At 42.7% G+C, this 24,129-nt stretch overlaps 1 protein-coding gene across 3 annotated transcripts; it reads left to right on the top strand.

Moving 5' to 3' along the window:
- The first annotated feature begins 3,250 nt into the window (after nt 1-3,250).
- Nucleotides 3,251-20,313, top strand: SLC20A1 (solute carrier family 20 member 1). 3 transcript variants are annotated; one of them, XM_045053320.1, is made up of 11 exons: nt 3,251-3,389; nt 3,914-4,527; nt 4,674-4,814; nt 5,001-5,086; nt 9,721-9,817; nt 12,522-12,641; nt 14,420-14,689; nt 14,810-15,368; nt 17,090-17,275; nt 18,261-18,345; nt 19,349-20,313. In XM_045053320.1, the coding sequence occupies exons 2-11, from the start codon at nt 4,182-4,184 to the stop codon at nt 19,502-19,504; spliced, it is 2,046 nt and encodes a 681-aa protein (XP_044909255.1). In that variant the 5' UTR covers nt 3,251-3,389; nt 3,914-4,181; the 3' UTR covers nt 19,505-20,313.
- Nucleotides 20,314-24,129: the final 3,816 nt, after the last annotated feature.

The following is a 24,129-nucleotide window of genomic DNA, read 5'->3' as shown; positions in this document are numbered from 1 at the left end:
GGATGCATACTTCATGCTCATTGAACAATGACCTCAGAAACATTTCCTTGACTGCAAGTCTCTCGGGCTCTGAAAGTGCAGAAGTGGTGTTGCGTCCTTCTCTTGTCCCACTTCTGCAGGCCTGCAGGGGGTGGTGGGTCTGCTTTCCCAGATCTCAAAAGTTTAGCCTCCACCAAGTGAGTGAGAGATGGAAACACCTCCAAGAAAACTCCAAACCTGCAGTGCCCAGGTTGGTGTTTAGCAGCATGTGGTAGGTTGTATTGCTTTGTGCTCTTTGAGGATGAGGATGGGTGGGGGACCCTTGGGTTTGTGAGCTTAGTGGGAGTAACTCGGATCTACCAAAGATCCTGTGGGCAGTCAGGGCCAGGGCCAGGCCCAGGCCTCCCACCACCAGGCCAGTGAGCCCACGATGTGTCCTCTGCTACACACTGCTCCTCCCCCTGTGGCAGAAGGTCCCAGGTTTTTGTGGCCCCTCATTTTCTTTGAGCAGTGGGAGAAGTGTGAAAAAGCTTGGCCCAGATGGCAGCTCTGACCCCTTCACTCACACACACACACCCCAGGCCTTCAGCTAGTTTAAGAAGAACATGAATGCCGAGAGAGGACCATCCATGTGCGAGAACTTTAGAAGGGCTCTACATAACTTGGGGCCTCATAATGGCCCTGTAACAGTAGGGACTCTCAACATCTCCCCTTTACAGATGACGAAGGCAGAGAATTAATTTGCCCATGGTCACAGGACTAGTGAAGAGCAGAGCAAATAGTATGGCTTTACAGTCTGTTTAACCACTAGACCAAATGCTCTCTGCTCTCTTTCCCACGTCCAGCGATAAGGTCAGAACCAGTGCCATTTGTGTGTCAACTGGCGGTCCTCTTACCTCCTCTTTCCATTATCAAGGCACTGTAGCTTCTCTCATAGGCAGAGCCTTACCTCTTCTCCCCTATGGGAGGATGAAGATTATCAGGACCAAGACAAGTCCAGGTCTCTAAGGGCCGTACTCCACTGATGCTCTCTCCCCTGGTGAGGTGGCCAGGACCCACCCTAATCTCCCATCTCTCTCTCTTCTTATAGTCTGGTTGGCAGAGGCGCTCTGTTGTCCTAAGGAAGAAGGATAGGACCAGCTTAAAGATGTTGGCAGAATTCATCTGTAATGACGAATTCTCTGAGTCTCTGCCCCAGGGCTCTCCCATTCTCTGCAAGCCCATCCCAAAGGGCCTGGACTGTGCTCTCTCACTGATGACTACTCACTCTGGCTCCCCCCCCCCCCCAAAAGAGGTTGTCTAGCAAGTATTTGCCAACTTGAAGGGCTAAATACCACAGATGAGCAAAAGTACGCCCATGGACAAAATGAAAACAAAACAAAACAACAACAAAAAAAACCCAAAACAAAAAAACACATACTGTGAAACAATTCCCTTACAAATAACTGCTTTGAAAATTGTTTTAAAATTTTTATTATTTATTTTTTAAATTCAAGTACAATTGACATACAGTGTTACATTAGCTTCAGGTGTATGATGATTCAACAATTTAACACATTTACTCAGGGCTCATCATAAGTGTACTATTAATCCCCTTCACCTACTTCACACCCCCCCCCAAATTATCGTTTTAAATGGCAGAACACTAAGCACCTTTAACAGATCAGTCCTTTTATTCAATTTTTTAAATAACCTTGAAATGAACTGAAGGTTGAGGGAGGAGTACATTTTAAGGTGCCAGAATTACATCAGAATTGCATTGTAGGGTCATTGCACCCGGACATGCACTTTTCTTTTTCAGATATGACCTTGGGACCAAGAGCTTTGTAACTCTGTAACTTTGTTACTCATAGAACTCCATCAGATGTTGGAGGTAGGTCAGAGGATATTCATGTGTAGTTCAAGCCTCCATAGATGTCCCAGACATAGCAATGATTTACAGCATCTTTGTTTCTGCTATTCATTGCCCTGCTGCTAGAGATGGCAAAAAGGTGGGGAGGGCTCCAGAACATTCTAAGCCTGTTAAGTATTTCTGGTGCAATTCTTCAATCTCACTACAACCCTGACAAGAAACCACGACTTTAATCTCCAGGCATGATTACTTTTGATCTTAAGCTGCACAACAGAATGCCCTCAAATGTGCACAGCAAATCTTATTAATGTCAAAACTACATTATATACCCTGTAGGAGACCAGAAATCAATTTTTATGTCAAAAGAATAGGAAAGCTTCGGGATGCAAAGAGAACATCCCCTTTCACCCTTTCCTACATCCTAAAACAGGCATTTTTACATTAAGAGCAAACCGGAAATTAGAGTTCGGTGCCTACACAGCTCTGGTCTCATTCGCCCACGTTAACTCATTTAAATCCTGCCACAAGGTAGGTAGGTACTGATTGTTAACGTTTTACATTCGTGACGATGCAGTCTGAAAGATCTGGAATTTGCTCAAGGTGACACACTGCAGCAAGTAGAACTCAGGATTTGAATCTGAAGCACTGTCCTTCCTCCCAGCGCCACAGCCACCACGCAGAAAACACAGGTCCACTACAGGGAAATTAATGACCCACAGCCTTCCTGAGGCTCTGCGCTATAATCGGGGAGACAACCTGGTTCTCGTGACTCTTCACTCTTTCCGTTTTCTCCCAAGTGCATGACTGCGGGAGCAAAGCGACCACGTGAGCTTTCCCCCCCTCCCCCCCAGTGCCTGTCTGGCCAAGGGCAAGTCACAGGTGCGACAACGTGCCAAGACTGGATCCAGAGCCAGAGGGCTCGAGCTCCCCCGCAGCGTCACTGGACGGGCGGGAGGGAACTCGGCCAGGTGTGGCCTCTGGACGCGGCAGGTCATTAAGTAAGCTGAAAGAAGGCTTGAGAAGCGGTCAGCAATACGAAATGGGGCCCGCAAAAGGGAAACTAGGAATGACCTTGGTCGCCGCCCCATAAGTCGGCCCGACGACCTCTGGCGGCACAGCTAGGGCCCCTACGGCCTCCACCAGTAACTAACCCGGGCGGCGAGACGCTACACGGACGCTAGGGCGAGGCCGCAGAAAGGGGGTCGGCCCTCCCCACGTGGACAAGCTCCCCGCCGGGGGCGTGGCCGCGGGCGCGGGTCTGGCCAATGAGCGCCGCCGAAGGGCTCACCCGATTGGGCACGCCGGGCAGGCGTGGGCTGCACCACCCCGGGGGCGGGGCTCCGGAGCCGGGGCGAGGCGCTGCGGGTCACGCGGGTCGCGGCGCCGGCTATAAGTGGCGGCCGGCGGCGTGTGCCGCCAGAGTGATGGCTGCCGGCGCGCGCTGCGTGCTTTCTCTTCTCTGCCGCTGAGGCGCCGCGGGTGCTTCATTGGGTGGGTCGCCAGCCCTGTCGATCCATCCCCGAGCCTCCGCCCCAGGCCGTCTGCTCACCGACCACAGGTGCGTGCGTCCGTGCCGCCGCCGCAGCCTGCGCGTCTGGTCTTCCGCTCGGCCCTTGGTTTCCTCTGGTGAGTGGTGGCGCCACCTTGGAAAGGCTTTCTTTCCCGGCGGGACCAGGCGCCGACGCCGTCGAGCGGGAGGCGGTCTGGTGGGCCGGCGTGGGCGGCGGACTGGGATTCTGGCTTCCTTACCGTCCGCCTCCCTCCCCCATCCCGCCCGCCCGCGGGCCTTTTTGGCGGTCCTCGGGCGGCGCGCGCGGGAACGGCCCTTTTCCGGTTTTCGCGGGGAGGGCGCGCGCGGGCCGGCGGCGGGCGGTGGGGGTGGGGGATTCCGGGCTGGGCGAGCGCTGACGAGGAGGTCCCCGGCGCCACGTGCCCACCACCTCGCGCGCTCTGCTCGGGGCCGGGGCCGGTGGGCTGCGGCCAGAGGACAAGGCCGGAGCCCCCAGCCTCGTGGGGCGCCGCAAGGGTTCCCCCAAGGGCGTGCTGCTATTGCTATTGTTATTTTCTCCCCCCCCCCCCCAGGATGAACTTGCGTCCTTTCTCTTCTCCGCCATGGAATTCTCCTTGCTTTTAGCCCTCCAGAGCCAAAGAAACCCCAGACAACAGATGCTCATACGCAGCGTATAGCAGTAACTCCCCAGCTCGGTTTCTGTGCCGTAGTTTACAGTATTTAATTTTATATAATATATATTATTTATTATAGCATTTTTGATACCTCATGTTCTGTTTACACATCTTGAAAGCCGCTCAGTAATTCTCTTACAATTAATAAAAACCACTAGTCTAGAGAATGGCATTTACCGGGGCAACGCTGACTACCAGTACTATTGCTGCTACTGCTGCTTCTGGTCCATTGATGGACTACCTATGGATGCTGATCCTGGGCTTCATTATTGCATTTGTCTTGGCATTCTCCGTGGGAGCCAATGATGTAGCAAATTCGTTTGGTACAGCTGTGGGCTCAGGTGTAGTGACCCTCAAGCAAGCCTGCATCCTAGCTAGTATTTTTGAAACCGTGGGCTCCGTCCTTCTGGGAGCCAAAGTGAGCGAAACAATCAGGAAGGGCTTGATCGACGTGGAGATGTACAACACGACCCAACAGCTGTTGATGGCCGGCTCTGTCAGTGCTATGTTTGGTAAGTTCTTTTTATGTATTCCCGCTCGGTGGCGGGTGAGCAAGCGGGTGGTTCCATACTTGGGCTCTCCCTTTCAGGTTTTCTTCTTCGGAAGGCACTGCATTCCTGAGAATTTTGCCATTTAATAAAACTTGCCTGTGTTTCAGGTTCTGCTGTGTGGCAACTAGTGGCTTCGTTTTTGAAGCTTCCCATTTCTGGAACCCATTGTATTGTTGGTGCAACCATCGGTTTCTCCCTTGTGGCAAAGGGGCAGGAGGGTGTCAAGTGGTCTGAACTGATAAAAATTGGTATGTTTAATTTTAAATGGCTTTTTAATTTTTATTCTTGTCATGTGCTACCATGGCATTATCTGAAATAAATGGTGTAAAATGGAGGGATGGAAAGTTTTGAAGATGGAATACTAAAATTTAAAGTTTTTTTGGTTCCTGATTTTCATTAGTTGACATTTTTCTTTTTAATGTGTTCTGTTCCAGTGATGTCTTGGTTCATCTCTCCACTGCTTTCTGGTATTATGTCTGGAATTTTATTCTTCCTTGTTCGTGCGTTCATCCTCCGTAAGGTAATCTTTCTCTCCCCTCTTTTATGACCTTTGGTGGGTCACACTCAATGGTATTCAGACTGCTAGCCTTCTTGTAGATGTGATTAGTGTGGCCTTGGAAAGTTAAAAAATACGTCTGTGTTCGGTACACCTCTCGTATGTTGCTGAGTTCTCTGAAAAAGTCAAGTTTTCGATAGTCCAGAATGCATTCAGGAAGGAAAAATTGAACGAATATGTGGTGTGCCAAGAAATAGAGGAGAAGCTGGGAATGAAAAAATAAGGAAATTTATTCAGGGTGATTTTGCACAGGTGTTTGTAGATTACTGTTTTCTCTAAACAACGTATATGGACCATTTTGACTTATTATTTTTTTTTTTTTGGACCATTTTGACTTATGAGCTTGGGTTTCGTAAGTCGTAATGTGTCTTGACATAATGTTTTTTTAGTCGACAGTTAAATTGAGTAGTTTGGGTTTCCACGCAGTTAACTTTTGTCGTGCTGATTAGCATAACCAGGTTATAAGCTTCAGGGTGGGGACTCTATCTTTCACAGTGACTTGACTCTAATTTCCCAGATGGGGTAAAAAGAGGCTGTAAAGGTGTTTTTTGTTTTTTTCCCTTGGCCCTCAAAAAAAAAAAAAATTCCAGACAGTCATTTAATTTCCTGTCCAATTGAAAATCCCTTTTGAGGGACCCAATAGCATTTCTTTTATCAAGAAGTCTGATGCTGGCTCCAAAATAAATGTAGACGACAAGGGATGTTGTCACTGGACTGAATTACTTGGTAAGAATAAATGCATTTTTCTGAGGAAACAAAGTTGTCCTTTTTCTGAGGTGAATGGCTCTTAACGGCCCATTGTAAGTTTGTAAAATGCTCCTAAACTGTAGACATCTGAGTGAAGAGAGATAGGTAGCTTAGTCCCAAGGGGTAAGAATATATTCAGACCCACTTGTTCGGTCTAGTTGTAAGCTTTTGTTAGGGAAGGGTTTGGTCCTTTGTAGAAACACTATGGTAAATTGATTCATTAATTGTTCTTTCCTATGGCCTGAGTCTGCCAGAATATAGCAGTTGAATACTTGGAAAATTGAAATATTTATAGATTGGTTAGAATTTGAGAGTAAATAGTTCATTGTTACTACTAATGGACTTGAAGTTTGATACCGTTTTATTTAGCAAGCAGATTTGATGAGCTACCTGCCGGATCCCCAGAATTGTTGTAGCATATGATAGATAACATGATGCTTAGGTTCAAGGCTTACTGGTAGTCACAGATCAGATTTTTCAGTATTTTTATTAGAGCCATATAGATTACTCCATACCAGAGAACAAGGAGAATACATAGGATCCTGTATTATGGATTCCTGCTTTATGAAACTTTACACTGGGTCTTTGTTGATTATTTATTGGGAAGCAGATTGTTCTGATTCTGGAGAGGCTTTGTATGTCTCAAGATAAAACTTGTCTTCTTTCTTGGAGGGGAAATGGTGGTGCTCTGAGGTGCAAAGAGGGATTTTTAGGTGTTCAGTATCTCTCATTTGAGAACTGCATGGCAGGTATTTTTCTACCCACAGTTGAGAGCTGGAGTTAAATATATTCCCTTTGTAACAATATATTCTTTATGTAGGTATGAGGATAAGAGCATGATCAAGAATGATTGGAATAGTGTTTAGCAGTATTGACTTTGAGGACTTTTTTTTACCTCCAAACTCCCCTGTCCTCCCTGTGACCCATCATAGTCTTGTGTCCAATCTGCTAATGAGTTTTTGGGTGATGAATGTGAATAGTTGTGGTTACTGTTCGATTTTAAATCTCAAAACATCCTTATGCTGGTAACCTTTGGGGGTACTGGCTGTTAAAGTCTGAATATTTGACCATTAAGCTGCTTTTCAACTTAAGATTCTGTTTTGGAAATTAACATTAAAATTGCTTTTTAAAAATTTTCTGTTTTCTGATGTCTGTGCCAAGGGTGTTGGGTAGTCTAGTAGGAAAATCCAGAGTGGAGATGAGGTACTTCTCCTTAAAGGCTAGGGGCAATAAAGGAATGGGGGAAAAGGGAAAGTTATCCTATTATTTAAATGCTAGTCAGAGAAAAATGGGTCTTTGAGCACTCTCCCTTTTGTTAGGAATCACATTAAATCTAGGACATCTTTTCAAACTCAGAGGAGCCTTTTTCTTTAGAGGCTTATCAGAACATCCAGTATGTAAACAATGAACTATTCTGGTTGGGGATGGGGAGTTACCAGGACTCCCCCCCCCCCCCCCGCCCCCCTTCCCATCTCACATGACTGGATGATGAGATATTTACATTATTTCCAGATAAAGTTCCAAGTGTGTAGTTAGATGGGTCATACAGTAATACAAATCTTATAAAGTTGTTAGCCTTGGTTATCTCTTGCGAGTGACCGAGACGAGTCTGGAGGGAGTAAAAGTTCCTAGATTTATGAACTTTGCCTTTTTTTAAAAGATGATGAGCTTGTGTTTCATAATAAACCACAAGTATCATTCATTCACTACCTTTCCTGCTACTAATTAAATACTGGTTACCTCAGGGAATACATAATTGGACTATACAGAAAAATAAAACCCAGAAAAGTAAAATAAAACCTATTATTTCTCAACTCTAATTAGTTTGATTTGATACCATATTACCAAATTGTATTTGAAAATCTGTTAAGAGAAGTCCCTACATAATGTTTATAGATCCCTAATGGGTTTTGATTTTGGGAGGATCTTATGAATTGATAGCTTATTGATTGCCCTTGGAGTGTGTCCCACACTGTTGAGTTATTCCAGGATGCTGAATAGTTCTAGGTATAGGCTATCATTTTTATTTTGGCTATTTCTCTATATGTAGCACTTATTTATTTGTGTATTTATTGATGTGTTTATATATATCTAAAGTATGGATAGGGAAGCTAAAAGTAACTTTTTTCTTTTAAGTTTTTGAATTTTTTTAAATCTTTATTTATTTTTGAGAGAGACAGAGTGTGAGTGGGGGAGGAACAGAGAGAGGGAGACACAGAATCTGAAGTAGACTTCAGGCTCCGAGCTGTCAGCACAGAGCCCAGTGCGGGGCTCGAACTCACAAACTGTGAGGTCATGACCTGAGCTGAAGTCGGACCCTTAACCGACTGAGCCACCCAGGTGCCCCTAAAATTAACTTTTTAAAAAAAAATATTTATTTTGAGAGAGAGAGTGGGAGAGAGGGACAGAGAGAGTGAGAGACCAATCCCAAGCAGGCTCCCAACGGAGCCCAACTTGTGGCTTGATTTCAACACCGGTAGGATCACGACCTGACCGGAGCCATATCAAAAGTCCTGACGCTTCACCAGCTGAACCACCCAGGCACCTCATGGGAAGCTAAAATTCAAAGTGTGTTTCAGTGAGGGCCCATCTCTACTGATTTTGAATGGCATCTTTCCTTTCTCTTCTGTTGTGTTTGTCTTCAGCCACTATCTCCCTCTTCCCAACTGTCGATTATCCTAGTTAGAAGCTTTAGAAGCACTTTGGATCTTTCTCTTTCCCAAGATTTTCTTTTGGATTGCTATCCAGACAGCATTAAACCTTTAGGATAACATCTTCATAGTTTAGCCTTCCCATATATTCAAGTTTGTGTTCTCTTTAAGTGTTTGACCTGGGTGTTTTCCTGTAGAATTAATACACGTTTATTCTAAGTGGAGCTCTTTTTATTTCCAGTCACACAGGCCTCTTTGCAATTCCTGAGTTTTTGCCTCAGGGTTTTTACACTTGCTGATATCTCTGTCTGCAGTATTCTGTGTCCCACCTCCCTCCCCCCCATGTATGTACATGGCTTGTTGACTTACCAGGTTTGTGTCTTTGTTCCACTGATAATTCCCAGTGTGTTCTGCCTTCCATCACTGCCTCTTCCTTACCCTTCTTTATTTTCTTCATAGCATTTATTGCTACTTTACATTATTCTGTATTAGAATGTAAATGTTAGTTCTCTGAGGGCAGGAACTTTCTCATTCACTCCCATATTTTAGTGCCCAGGATGGTGTTTGGTACAGTCTGTTGAATGAGGAGGTAACTTAGTGTACAATTGATTTTTGTCTTAGCTCTTTGGTAAGTCATTAATAGTGGTGTATTTGTTAATGTCTAGATGAGATTGTTGTTGCAGGTAATTCTACATGTTTTGATTTTAAGAAATCTTTGCAGGCATGGTGAGAAATGTCCTGACATCTCATAGTCTATTTCTTGATCTCCTTTACAAATGTATAGTACATCTCAGGTGTATGCTCGGATTTACATCTGGACAATCGGGTACCTTAGGACACTGGGTATTGAAACATTATTTGAGACGTTACCAGTCACTGGTGTAGGTGACTTTGTTAGAAATAGCACCCCCCCCACCCCCCAAAAAAACCTAAAACAAACACAAATTTAAATTCAGGTAGATGTAAAAGATGAGATCAGCCTTGGTAAGGAGACTTTCAGGAGCAAGGCCAACTGGGCTTTTCCTACTACTATGGATACCATTAACTGGCCTTCTGTAATTCCTGAACCTGCCCTTTTACAAAGTTCTATGGAAATGAGTTAACTTAACCCCCCCCCCCCTTTTTTTAAATTTAATTTCAAGTTAGTTAACATAGTTTTATAACACCTTTCAAGATACTGATCTTGATAATCTTTTTTAGACAGATCCCGTTCCTAATGGTTTGAGAGCTTTGCCAGTTTTCTATGCCTGCACAGTTGGAATAAACCTCTTTTCCATCATGTATACTGGAGCACCTTGTAAGTACATACCAAAATATTTAAATGTGAATTTAACGTTGTTTATAAGACTTGCATTAAATGCCCAATTTACCCCTTTTTGCTTTACAGGGCTGAAATCTCCTAGAAGGTGGCTGGCCTGCGCCCATTTCAGAAGGCTGCAGGCTAGTGTATGCTGAGTTAACCTAGATAGTTTTTCAACCAAAGAGACCTGCTCAGATTCTAAATCACTACAGACCTTTACTCTTTATAGTCTTCACAGGATCCACCGATAATATGATCTTCTCCCTCCCTTTCTCCTTTCTGTGCTAAAAATAACTGGAATTGATACTGACCTCAACTGCTGAAGAGTAATTAGTTATATTTGGTCTTCAATAATCAGTCATTTAGGACTGGTTTGCTGGATATTCTCTTTTTTCTCTCCCAAATGGAGCTACTTTTGTTTCTAAGCACTAAATTTACTTCCCTGAATCTGCTTGAATGAGAAGAGTTGGGATGTTTAAACACCTGATCTAAGTGCACTTGGAAGAAGAAATTCATGCAGCTAAGAGGAAAAATAATTTGTGAGGATATAAAGATTCAGATGATTACTTTTATTTTGGGACTAAGGCAAAGCGTGGATAAAAATATGATCCATGTTCAATTTAGCAACTGAAAAAGATTACTAACTTGTAATTTGACAGTACCTGCTTTTTATCAGTTCAGGTTCGCTCTCTAGGGTCTTTTGACTTGATGGGCAGGCGAGTGGCTTTTGATCTTTTGACTGTGACTCACTGGAAAAAATACACTGTACGTTGCTGCCCAAGACATATGTGCACGTAGAGACAGAGAGAGAGGGAAAGAAAACTAGAATAGTATTTAGAAGCTACTTACCCTTACTATGTGCTGTGTCCTCATGTTTTCAGATACTTCTCTTTAGCTTTTTTTTAATGCTCATTGGAGCCCACTAAATTGGTTTCTGATTAATGGATTGTAAATTGGTTCTTAAACTTCACTGAAGTAGTAAGTCACTGGCCAAAAATGGAATTAGCTAAGTATTTTTAACCTTGTCTTTATTCTTGGAATAATTAGGGAAGAAAATGGACAACTTTATGAGAATATTGATCTTACTTAGGGGATACCAGACTCCTCACCAAATGGTACAGGCAAAGAAAGGCTTGCATGCTACATTTCCAGTTATGTTTTAAATTGAGTTCTTCATGCTAAACTAAAGTCTCCTGTGACACTCTAAGCACAGATGTTTTATCTGGTAGCAGCAAAGGTCATAGTTCAGTGAAATTAGAAACTTAAACTTGCAATCATTTTTGAAAAAGGAACTTGGGATATTTTTGTTCTGTTCTTTGTGGATCACTTACAAGAAAAATTTCCCTTTCTCATTTCCCCTTTTGGCTTGGAACATAGATTTAAACTGTGATAGAGATTAATTAAGCTTCATGTATATTTTAGTTTGTGTGACTACATGGTCAGAATTGATAGGAATTAAAATGGAAAGATTTGTAGTCACTATAGAACTTTAGTTTTGTTTTTTTTTCTTTTTTTTTTTTTAAATTTTTTTTTCAACGTTTATTTATTTTTGGGACAGAGAGAGACAGAGCATGAACGGGGGAGGGGCAGAGAGAGAGGGAGACACAGAATCGGAAACAGGCTCCAGGCTCTGAGCCATCAGCCCAGAGCCTGACGCGGGGCTTGAACTCCCGGACCATGAGATCGTGACCTGGCTAAAGTCAGACGCTTAACCGACTGCGCCACCCAGGCGCCCCTAGAACTTTAGTTTTGAAGGGACCACGGTTACATCTGATTTTTAAATATTAATCATTGGGGGGCAATAGATTTTCCATTTTATAAGTAATCTATTCCTATCAGAATAAAGCAAAAGAACTGCAGGTAGCCAAGCTATTTGTGGATGAACTACAGATCATTATAACATCTTACAGGCTTAAATAGAATTCTGTAGTGCTTTGCTTCTGTCCTTAGTATAGGCTAGTGGCTTGAAGCCTATTGGCATTAAAGGGGTAAGCACATGAGAACTGATATTAATGATCCCAAAGCCATGTGAAAAGTAGGCATGTCTCTAAGATATGCCTTGTTAATGAAATTACCACTAAACTATTTTTGTGAAAGATGGTCCTTTGAACTATCCTTATCTTTTGATAGATAATATTCCGGTTTTCTGTATCTTAGTTTGATAATGTATCCTAAGAGATAATCTTGTTAAAGGTTTTTGCTGGAGGTTAGTACAATGGATTCGATTAACTTCCACAGAAAATTTTATCAGTATGACAAATGTGATTCTTAGGGTCCCTTTTTTAACATTAAAATCTGTATGTGCAAACATAATGTGTGGCAGCTACCATGTGGAGGCTAGGGAGTGGAATGCTTCCTTTTTTTCATAGCTAGTTGCAGATCCTCAGAGTATAGTAATCCTTATCTTCTAAACAAAGAAAAGGAAAAAAAGCTAGTTTTTGAAGGAACTTGGGGGACTTGAATCCAGCGGGTGTGGAGAGTGGGCCAGAGGTGGAGGTGTGGGTTTCAGATGACCATTGGATTTTTCTCCTGAATTTGTATAGTCAGTACAATAAACCTTGTGGACCTAAGGCTGGCAGCAATTGTAAAGGGTGATGGGCTGGCTTGGGGGGAACCCCAGAGTCCCCCCGAGGAGGGTGTACACGTTGTTGCAGGGGGCTGTCGCCCTGGGGTTTTCAAGATGCACCATTTTATCTCCTAGTGCTGGGCTTTGACAAACTTCCTCTGTGGGGCACCATCCTCATCTCGGTGGGATGTGCAGTTTTCTGTGCCCTTATCGTCTGGTTCTTTGTATGTCCCAGGATGAAGAGAAAAATTGAACGTAAGTAACAAATTGTAGCAGATCGTTTTAACTAGCAATGTGTCTGTTAACTTCTTGTGTACAAAAACTCACTATTTGGGTAGATTGGCGAAGTCACACATTTAAATGAGATTTCAGAATATGGGTTTATTGTTCTAAACTAGGTTTTTAAATTTTTATTTATTAATTTTTTTTTTTGAGAGAGAGAGACTAGGTTTTTTAATTTTTTTTTTTATTTTGAGAGAGAGAGCGCGTACAAGTGGGCGAAGGGAAGCAGGGAGAGAGAATCCCAAGCAGTCTGACACTGGGCTTGATGCACGGCTTGAACTCACAAACTGCGAGATCATGACTTGAGTGGAAGTTGGACGCTTAATTGGCTTAGCCACTCAGGTGCCCCTGCCCAAACTTTTTATTGACTTGAAATGACCTGAGAGCTAGTTATAAGAGATTTTTGACATATGCTAGGGGCAAACTGGGCCTTTAATGTAATTTTTTTTTTTTTTTTTTTTTTACCGTACATCAGTTGCTGGTGACAGAAATATATAGAGATGTAGCTTACATTAATTGGGAAGTGTGAGGATATCTTAATATAAGGAGTAGATACAAAATATTTTCAAGAAACGTTTATCTGAACTACTTCTGTATGTAATTTCAGATTTGGGCCTGTAAAGCTAAGTCACATATTTATATCTGACTTTAGATTTGGTTAATTCTCAGAATTCTAGCACAGATTCTAGAGGTAGACATTTTCCAGTGTTAATGTGAAGGAATCATTTAGATCATTACTATCACACGGTAGTAGAGTATAATTAAATACAATAAATTTTGGTTAGCATCAGTCTTATTTAAACCTTGTATTCATTTCCTTACTGGCTGAGAGCTTTTAAAGTAATCTTCTCAGCCCTTTCTATCTGCAAATGCTTGGTTAGTGATTTCAAGTTTGTTGTTTGGAAGTGGACGGATGCACAGACTGCAGAGGCCTTAGGAAGAGTGCTGTGTCATGCAGCTGCACTGAGACGCCTCTGAGAGGCTCTGGTCCTTGCTAGTCTGGTTGTGCTGAGCGCACAGTGGGAACGAGGCTTGCACCACTTTCTGACCTCGTTTTCCCCCCAGTCTGGGAGAAGATGATACAAGTCTTGATAATGTTTTAGGTCCTAGTCTGTAGCCTAGTTGTGATGCCTGAATGAACATGTAAACATACTGGGCATCGGTAGGATGGGCAGAAAATAAATATTCCTGTGTAGTCATGGCATTTAGAACCATAAGGTAGAACCATAAGGCACATCTCTGTTTCAGGAGGTGGGAATTCAAGTTGTCATCTTTAGTTGCCTGCATTGAGCTCTGTTGCTTTACTTGAACTCCTGGACTGAAATTTGGGGGCATTCCTTTTTTAAAAAGAACATAAACTAGATGCAGTCTAAACTTTCAGTCTGTCAGCCTCATGCTTTGAGGTATCTTTCACCTCAGAATGGGTCAGCAGGGAACTCAGAATGGTTTTTACCCTTGTAAAACAACAATCTTTGTCTTGTGAAGGACAGGAATACACAACAGAGCCCACAAAGCCTAAAAAAATATTTTACAGTCTGGCCCTTTACTGAAAAAGCGTGTGACCCCTGAAGCATTGCTATATCTTTGCAAAGGAAAGATAGGAGATATGGCAAATGAAGTAGACAGGAATATTATCCAGAATTTTCACTGAAATATATTTTTGAGATGGATTTTTTTGAGGTGGGGGAAAGGGGAGATGGGGAACAAGTTAGTTTGGTCAAAACCAAACAAAAATCCCCTGTTTTTTCTAGGAGAAATAAAGTCTAGTCCTTCTGAAAGCCCCTTAATGGAAAAAAAGAATAGCTTGAAAGAAGACCATGAAGAAACAAAGTTGTCTGTCAGTGATATTGAAACCAGGAGTCCCGTTTCTGAGGTAGGATCTGCCACTGTGCCCCTCCGGGCTGTGGTGGAGGAGAGAACAGTCTCATTCAAACTTGGAGACTTGGAGGAAGCTCCAGAGCGAGAGAGGCTTCCCAGTGTGGACCTGAAAGAGGAAACCAGCATAGACAGCGCCATGAATGGTGAGTGGTTTCTTAGTGGGGAAAATAAGAATTTTACTTTGTTACCTGTACTGGTGAGGGGGCTCACTGTTTGGACCTGATGGTCTTTGTATTTAATGTGACTGTTTTGGTCTTGGCCAGGAGCAGTTCAGTTGCCTAATGGGAACCTTGTTCAGTTCAATCAAGCCGTCAGTAACCAGATGAACTCCAGTGGCCACTATCAGTATCATACCGTGCATAAAGATTCTGGCTTATACAAAGAGCTGCTGCATAAATTACATCTCGCCAAGGTGGGAGACTGCATGGGAGACTCTGGCGACAAACCCTTGAGGCGCAATAATAGCTATACTTCCTACACCATGGCAATTTGTGGCATGCCTCTGGATTCATTCCGTGCCAAAGAAGGTGAACAGAAAGGTGAAGAAATGGAGAAGCTGACATGGCCTAACGCGGAGAGCAAGAAGCGAATTCGAATGGATAGTTACACCAGTTATTGCAATGCTGTGTCTGACATTCACTCGGCATCTGAGATGGACATGAGTGTCAAGGCAGAGATGGGTCTGGGTGACAGAAAAGGAAGTAGCAGCTCTCTAGAAGAATGGTATGACCAGGATAAACCGGAGGTATCTCTCCTCTTCCAGTTCCTGCAGATCCTGACAGCCTGCTTTGGGTCATTTGCCCATGGTGGAAATGATGTCAGGTCAGTTGACTTGGAATCTCAGCCTCACGCTTTCTTTTCTTTTTTTTTTTTTTAAGTTTATTTAAAAAAATTTTTTTTACATTTATTTATTTTTGAGAGACAGAGACAGAGCATGAGCAGGGGAGGGGCAGAGAGAGGGAGACACAGAATCAGAAGCAGGTTCCAGGCTCTGAGCTGTCAGCACAGAGCCCGACACAGGGCTTGAACCCACAAACCATGAGATCATGACCTGAGCTGAAGTCGGACGCTCAACCGACTGAGCCACCCAGGCACCCCTATTTATTTATTTTGGAAGCGAGTACAAGCAGGGGAGGGCCCGGGAGAGGGAGAATCCCAAGCAGGCTTCTCCTGGCCAGTGTACAGAGCCTGACATGGGACTCGAACTCAGGAACCATAAGATCATGACCTGAGCCAAAACAAGAGTCAGACACTTAAGGGTGCCTAGGTGGCTGAGTTGGTTAAGCATCTGACTTTGGCTCAGGTCATGATCTCACAGTTTGTGAGTTTCAGCCCCACATTGGGCTCTGTGCTTACGGCTCAGAGCCTGGAGCCTGCTTCGGATTCTGGGTCTCCCTCTCTGCCCCTCCCTGCTTGAGTTCTGTCTTTCAAAAATAAAAACGTTTGGGGCGCCTGGGTGGCGCAGTCGGTTGAGCGTCCAACTTCGGCCAGGTCACTATCTCGCGCTCTGTGAGTTCGAGCCCCGCATCGGGCTCTGGGCTGATGGCTCAGAGCCTGGAGCCTGTTTCTGATTCTGTGTCTCCCTCTCTCTCTGCCCCTCCCCCGTTCATGCTCTGTCTCTCTCTGTCCCAAAAATAAATAAACGTTGAAAAAAAAAATTAAAAATAAAATAAAATAAAATAAAAACGTTTAAAAGTTTTTAATTAAAAAGTTGAACACTTAACCTACTGAGCCACCCAAGTGCCCCCCACCACACTTTCTATTTTTATATCACGTTATCCCTTTTATAAGGCTCTGCTTGTGGTTGTGCTGCTCATACCACCCTGTGGGACACTAAATAGTCTAGAAAGGATGAGGTCTGGGGCGCCTGGGTGGCGCAGTCGGTTAAGCGTCCAACTTCAGCCAGGTCACGATCTCGCGGTCCATGAGTGCGAGCCCCGCGAGCCCCGCGTCAGGCTCTGGGCTGATGGCTCAGAGCCTGGAGCCTGTTTCCGATTCTGTGTCTCCCTCTCTCTCTGCCCCTCCCCCGTTCATGCTCTGTCTCTCTCTGTCCCAAAAATAAATAAAAACGTTGGGGAAAAAAAAAAATTAAAAAAAAAAAAGAAAGGATGAAGTCAGAGGAGTTAATTGACTTATTAAACAGGCAGTACAATTTTTTTCTTTAGAGAGATTACAAAGAATGGTCTTGTCTATTGAGATAGGATCCAGTTCTTTGATGGTAAATTCTCTGAGTGTAAGATGAAAAACTTAATCACTGTTGTGATAACTTAGTTGTTAGCTTTAGTCTTGTGGTTTGTAAACTGGCCATTGGAACCTGCGTTTTTTTTAGGCTACCTATTGGAAGATAGGCCACCAAATGCATGGGATTCTTCTGAGAGCAGCTTTTATTTTCTTCTGCTGTGTATGTTGGGGTTTCATTTATTTCTTTTGGATGAGCTTGCCAGCTTTGCTTTGAATAATCTAGTAGGTCATTTAGCAAACTGGATCTTGCGAAATTCTAGTTCTGCCTGAAAAATCATCTTCATCCTCTTTTTTTCTTTCAGCAATGCCATCGGTCCTCTGGTTGCTTTATATCTGGTTTATGACACAGGAGATGTTTCTTCAAAAGTGGCAACACCGATATGGCTTCTGCTCTATGGTGGAGTTGGTATTTGTATTGGTCTGTGGGTTTGGGGAAGGAGAGTTATCCAGACCATGGGGAAAGATCTGACACCGATCACACCTTCTAGGTAAGTTGGCAAAGCAGGTCTTAGAAAGATTAATGCTCATTTTCTTAAGGTTCATAGTACTGTGTAGTGTTACCACACAACTCTTCATCTAAAGTAACCCAAGCTTATATAAGTTCCTGATGTTACTCTCATTGTGTGAACTTTTAGGTTTTACATACTGTCTGGCCCTTAAACATAATTTTGGTCAAATATTCATTTCCAGTGGCTTCTTAACAGTACAGCTTTTCTGAGAAAGGTGTGTGTGGAGTGAATAGCTATGTATACTTTGTCTTTACTTGGGAGCTGAGACTGATTATTAAATTCTTCAAAATAAAAGTGCAAACTTTAATAATGAGCTTCCAGAAAACCTTAAAACCTCAAAACATTAGAGAAGAGGGAAGAGAACCTGATATATTTATTTAAATTTTTTTTTTTAGTGTTTATTTATTTTTGAGACACAGAGAGAGCATGAACAGAGGAGGGTCAGAGAGAGGGAGACACAGAATCCGAAGCAGGTTCCAGGCTCTGAGCTGTCAGCACAGAGCCCGATGCGGGGTTTGAAATCACGGACTGTGAGATCATGACCGGAGCCGAAGTTGGATGCTTAATCAACTGAGCCACCCAGGCGCCTAAACCTGATTTATTAATTTTTTTTAGTGTTTTATTTGAGTGTGAGAGTGTGAACGGGGGAGGAACAGAGAGAGGGGGAACAAAAGATCCAAAGTGGGCTCTGTGCTGGCACAGCACGCCTGATGTGGGGCTTGAAGTCACAAACTGTGAGATCACAACCTGAGCCGATGTCAGACACTCAACCAACTGAGCCACCCAGGTGCCCCGAGAGCCTGATTTAAAGTATATTTCAGGAGCTATAGCGAATTAAAGATTGTTAGTGAAGGTTTTGTCACCGAGTATCAGAGCACAGTAAGATTGTGTTAACTTTGAGATAATGTTAGCTTATTAAAATATCAATTTCTGTTTTTGACAACTAATCTTTCTGTGTTTACAGTGGCTTCAGTATTGAACTGGCATCTGCCCTCACTGTGGTAATTGCATCAAATATTGGTCTTCCCATCAGTACAACGCATTGTAAAGTAAGTAAACATATTGTGTCTGTAGAATGGCTCTAATAATATGGAGAGAGTTTTTAAGTGTGAAACTGTGGTTTAGAAAGTTTTACACAGTTGGAGTCTTGAAGAGTTCACAAGTTTAGGACGAGACTGTAAGAACGTAAAGGCTTATTACATTTTACAATTTTTGGGTCTAGTATGCTTATTTAAGCAAATGATGTAGGCTTTCCCCAAATGATGCAAAAGCCCTTTTTGTACTGGTTAGCAAGTCTTTGAGGCTTATTGGACATTGAAGGGCAGTTTATTTATGGAAAGAATATATTCAGAGACTCTCCGAATCGAAGTATGAAGAAACTTGTTGAATTCAGACTTTGCGTGATGGCCATGCATTAACTGTGGGAAGAGGAAGAAACTGGCTTCCTTAAGGCAATTTAAGTTGGTTGATCTTAAAAAGATGGAGTCTGTCAGTTATCCTTTTTTTTTCCAGGATATCTCCAGGTCACTGGCTATGAGGTCTAATATCTGTCTCCCTCTGAAATGATATTTGGAAAACCTAAAACTTAAAATAACTTCTTATTAAAGTAGTTCAATATATTTTTTTTAAGTTTATTTATTTGGGGGGGTGGGGACAGAATCCCAAGCAGGCTCTGCGCTGCAACTCACGAACTGCAGGATCATGACCTGAGGCTGAGATTGAGTCGGATGCTTAACCAGCTGAGCCACCCAGGCACCCCAAGTGGTTCAATATTATTAAAGTAGTTCATTAAAGTAGTTGATTAAATTCCAGTAGCTCAGAAGAGAAAAAGGAAGTGTTCTCCTATTTTACCCCAATTAGCACAGACTTGATTGGATTTTTATATTGTTTTTATCTTCTTATTAGTAATCTTCTTAATACAAACCATCTTTGATGGAATCAGTCTCATCCAGCAGTCTGGGGCTCCTTATCTACATAAATAAGGTCATGTGTCTGTTACCAAAATGCCATTGGCCTTTACTAATCAGTTTCCTTGATCCCTTTCTCTGCTAGGTGGGTTCTGTTGTATCTGTTGGCTGGCTCCGATCCAAAAAGGCTGTTGATTGGCGACTCTTCCGCAACATTTTTATGGCCTGGTTTGTTACAGTCCCCATTTCTGGCGTTATCAGTGCTGCTATTATGGCAGTCTTCAAATATGTCATCCTCTGAGCGTGAAGCTGTTTGAGATTAAAATTCCTGTCAATGTTTGGGGCCACCTTACACATTCCTGCTCCTTTGAAGAATGATCACAGTGTTACAGAAGACCGACAAGAGTCTTTTTAAAGTTTGGGAGCTGTGGGAGGGAAGTGTTACTTGTGCTATAATTGCTTTTGTGCTAAATATGACTTGTCTCAAAATTAGCTATGTAAAATAGCCAGGTTTCCACTGGTTCCTATTAAGGTCCCTTTTCCTTCTGGGCTGTGAATTCCTGTACATAATTCTCTACTTTTTGTATCAGGCTTCAATTCCATTATGTTTTAATGTTGTCTCTGAAGATAACTTGTGATTTTTTTTTTTTTTTTTTTTAAACCATTCAGAGCCATTTGACACAGTGTGCTCTGCTTTGGTGGTTTCACCAGCTTCTGCCCTAACATGCACAGGGACTTAACAACAGAAACATAACTGAAGCTTCCCTTGTAGTCTCTTAGAGAAATAGAGCCGTTTGTACTCTGCCCTCCTGTCCGGTAGTGGCAGGTTCCATTGGCATATGTGGGAACTTCTTATAGGGACGAGGTTCTTTGGACACGGTGAAGATTTAAGTTAGTAGTAACTTCTTTGCAAGCAATTCATTGACTATTATTGCTAAAAAGAAGTAGGAAGAAAAAGCCTTCTGGCAGTTGTGGTTATTTAAGATTTCTGGCAGTGTGGGATGGATGAATGAAGTGGAATATGAACTTTGGGCAAGTAAAATGGGACAGCCTTCCATGTTCATCTGTCTACCTCTTAACTGAATAAAAAAGCCTACAGTTTTTAGAAAATTTTGTTCTCATGGTTTTTGTTCATATTTGAAGCATCTGGGCTCCAAATCAGTTAGCCCTATGCCATTCTTAGCAGAGTGTGGATATCTTAAATGAGAATTACCGACCAACTTAAACTTCCCCACTCCTCCCTGTTAAGTTTCTTGGGATCCCAGAATATACATGACATAACTCCATAGGCACTGTTTAACTATTTGACATTTTTCCTTTTTTTTTCCTCCTTTTTTTTTTAAAGGTTATTTATTTGTTTTGGGGGGGGGGGCGTTTGCAAGCGCATGTGGGGGGAGGGGCAGAAAGAATCCTAAGCAGGCTCTGGGCTGTCAGCACAGAGCCTGACACGAGGCTCAAACTCCTAAACTGAGATCATGACCTGGGCCAAAATCAAGAGTGGGTCACTTAACCTACTGAGCCACCCAGGTGCCCCATTTTTCCTTTCAATAGCACAACCTAGACACTTCGATGTTAGCGTGTATAAATCTACTCATTGTTTTCCTGTTTGGATGGACTATTTTACCAAATATTTATTCCTAGCTTTGTTATTATGAAGGATGCTAAGACAGATGGGGGGTGTGGTGTGTAGCTCAGCTTATTTAAAAATTCTCTCTGTTCTTGAGTCTTGACCCTTTCTTTTACCCTTGGTCAGAACAGTTAGTGAAAAGTGCATTGCTTTGCAAACTGTCCTGAGAGTTAAGTTTTAGGAGGATGCTTTTGAGAAGCTACACTGTACCAGATGAAGTTATGCCTGCTTGACCTATGCCTGAAAGAGATTAGATCACTGGTTGGATACATGCCATAGAATGGCTCAGTCAGTGTTCACCATTTAAGGTCGGGAACTGTGCTCAGCTTTTTATATACATTTAATCCTCAAGATTTCTTCAAACAGGTCTTAATATTCTTTCACAGATGATAGAATCTGTTCGGGGAACCGTATCTTTCCCAATATTACATGTTAGTAGAGAGTGAACATCAGTTTAGCCTTTGGGACTGGCTGAAAGTAGTCTTGAAACTTTTTGTTTGAGGAAGGAGGGAGGAGGCTATGTATGGTAAAGGGGAACCTAGCATTAATCTCTGAACTGAAGGTTTTGGAGGAGACCCTCTTGTGTTTTGGTACTGGCTTCCTCTCCTGGTGCTATATGACCTTACACAAGTCCAGATCCTATCTTCCCTGTGATAAAATGGAGAATAGTAACCTTCCTCAGCATTTCCCCTTGGCTCAGGAGAGAACAGCGGAAAAAATACTTGAATCAAAAATGTGCTTCTCTAGGAAGAGCAGCCAGGTCTGGGGAAGAGGAACCCCAAAAGCTAGGAAGAAACCAGAGGGAATTTGTATTTCCATGTATAGTAATGTCTGATATGGGCCAGGGATATGTGGTTGACAGAACCTTGGCCTGTGTTTCTTGAGAATAGATGTTGGCTTTTTTTTTTTTTTTTTTTTTAAGAGAGAGCTAGTGGGGAAGGAGCAGAGGGGAAGAGAGAATCTCAAGCAGGCTGCATGCCCATGACCTGAGCTGAAATGAAGAGTCAGAATGCCCAACTGACTGAGCTGTCCAGTCACCTGATATTCCCTTTTTTTTTTTAAAGTTAGTTTATTTTGAGAGGGAGCAGGAGGAGCAAAGAGAAAGGGAGAGAGAATCCCAAGCAGGCTCCTCCACAGCACAGAGCGTGGGGCTCGAATTCAGGAACTGCAAGATCATGACCTGAGCCAAAACCAAGAGTTGGATGGTTAACCTGACTGAGCCACCCAGGTGCCCCCAATGTTGCCTTTTTTTTTTTTTTTTAATGTTTATTTTTGAGAGGGGGACAGAGGATCCCAAGTGGGCTTTGTGCAGAGAGCCCTATGTGGGCCTGGAGCTCAACCATGAGATCACGACCTGAGCTGAAGTCGGACGCTTAACTGACTGAACCACCCAGGTGCTCCATTGCCTTTTTTGAAAAAAAAAAAAAAAAAAAGTTTTTAGGGGCGCCTGGCTGGCTCAGTAGAGCATGCAACTTGTTTTTAAATTTTTTTTTAACGTTTTATTTATTTTTGAGACAGATAGCATGAACAGGGGAGGGTCAGCGAGAGGGAGACACAGAATCTGAAACAGGCTCCAGGCTCTGAGCTGTCAGCACAGAGCCCAATGCGGGGCTCGAAGTCACGGACCGTGAGATCATGACCTGAGCCGAAGTCGGCCGCTTAACCGACTGAGCCACCCGGGCGCCCGAGCATGCAACTCTTGATCTCGGTGTTGTAAGTTTGAGCCCCACACTGCATGTAGAGAATACTTAAAAAAATAAAATCTTAAAAGATTTTTAATTTTTTTCCAACTTTAATTGTTTTTCAATTTTATTTATTTTTGAGAGTAAGAGACCAGAGTGAGTGGGAAAGGGGCAGAGGGAGAGGGAGACACAGAATCCAAAGCAGGCTCCAGGCTCTGAGCTGTCAGCACGGAGCCTGATGCGGGGCTCGAACCCATGAGCTGTGAGATCATGACCTGAGCTGAAGTCGGACTCTTAACTGACTGAGCCACCCAGGTGCCCCGAAATCTTAAAGTTTTTAAAATCAAGGCTGTATGTGTGTGTATTAAGGAGTCCCGTGATTCAGCAAGGCTAGTAACAGAAATGGGATTCCAACCACCATCTCTCCCTTTCCTCATGCTACTCCACTCTGTTCTTTTGTTGGAGTATTTGTGTGTAGCTGAATAATATACATTTGTGTATCCACTTGGCCCTTCCAGCTTTCAGTTCTTGACTTCCCATAGTGGAAAATGATTTGTAGTTCTACTTGTCTTCAACTTTTACCATACACAGACCTTAACCTCCTACCTTAACTGTATAATTGGGTCTTAATTTTGGTAAGAATAATATTCAGAGTATTTAAAAGTCGAGTCTTATAGTTAATATATTGTAATCACTTTTCCTGTACAAGTTTTTGTTTTTCTGTGGAGTGGTCTTTTTTAGGTTCTTGTCACTAATCCATTTAGTACCACTTGTCTGATTTCCTCCTAGGACTTACTGGAAGCACTGGGAATGTTACTAATTTATTAGGGAAGCCTCTCTCAAAGCTTATCTGCTCCAATCTAGACAAGTTTCATATCTGCATCCTAAAATTTCCCTCTTCGTTCTGGGAGCTTTACTGCCGTTGTTAGGTTTACTATTTTCTGTAGTCCTGTGTTCGTTTTTCATGCTTTATGCGCTTGTTCTTATGGAGAACACCCTGTAGCAACTTCCTGGAAAGAGTGTAGGGGAGGATTTTGGGGGGACTTTGCGTGGCTGGAATGTGTTTTTTCTTTTATTATATCTTCACATTTAGTTGATAATTTGCATATAAAACTAGGTTTGAAATAATTTCCATTAAGAATATTGAAGGCATTGCTTTCAGTGCTGCTGTGGAAGAAGTCTGAAGCCTTTCTGATGTGTGTGTGACCCATCTTTCTGGAAGTTTGTTAGGATATTTAGTTCTTAGTGTTAGAAACCTGACAGTGAAGAGTTGGTTTGCTTTTCAGTGAACTGATTACTTCACTCTGAAGTTCAGAAAATTACAGTTTTAAGTTCTAGGAATTTCCTGAATTACTTGATACCCTTCTTGCAGTTTTTGTTTTGAGCTTTTTAAGCTACCCAACTAGTCCTAATTTCTGAGTGTTTTGCTCAGTACATTTTTGTTTCTCTGACCTTGTCCTTTTTTGGGGGGAGATGACCTCAACTTTGTTGTCTAATCCTATTAAAATTTCTGCTTTTTAATTTCCGAAATCTTAAAAGCATCCTACTAGTGGATGCAATCAGTATCTCTGAGGATATTAATGATAATTAAAATCTTTTTCTACCTATTTTTCACTC

The sequence above is a fragment of the Felis catus genome, chromosome A3, assembly GCF_018350175.1.
Source record: "Felis catus isolate Fca126 chromosome A3, F.catus_Fca126_mat1.0, whole genome shotgun sequence".
Taxonomy (NCBI): Eukaryota; Metazoa; Chordata; class Mammalia; order Carnivora; family Felidae; genus Felis; species Felis catus.
The sequence above is the reverse complement of the archived record's forward strand: the minus strand, read 5'-3'. Positions and strand labels throughout refer to the sequence as shown.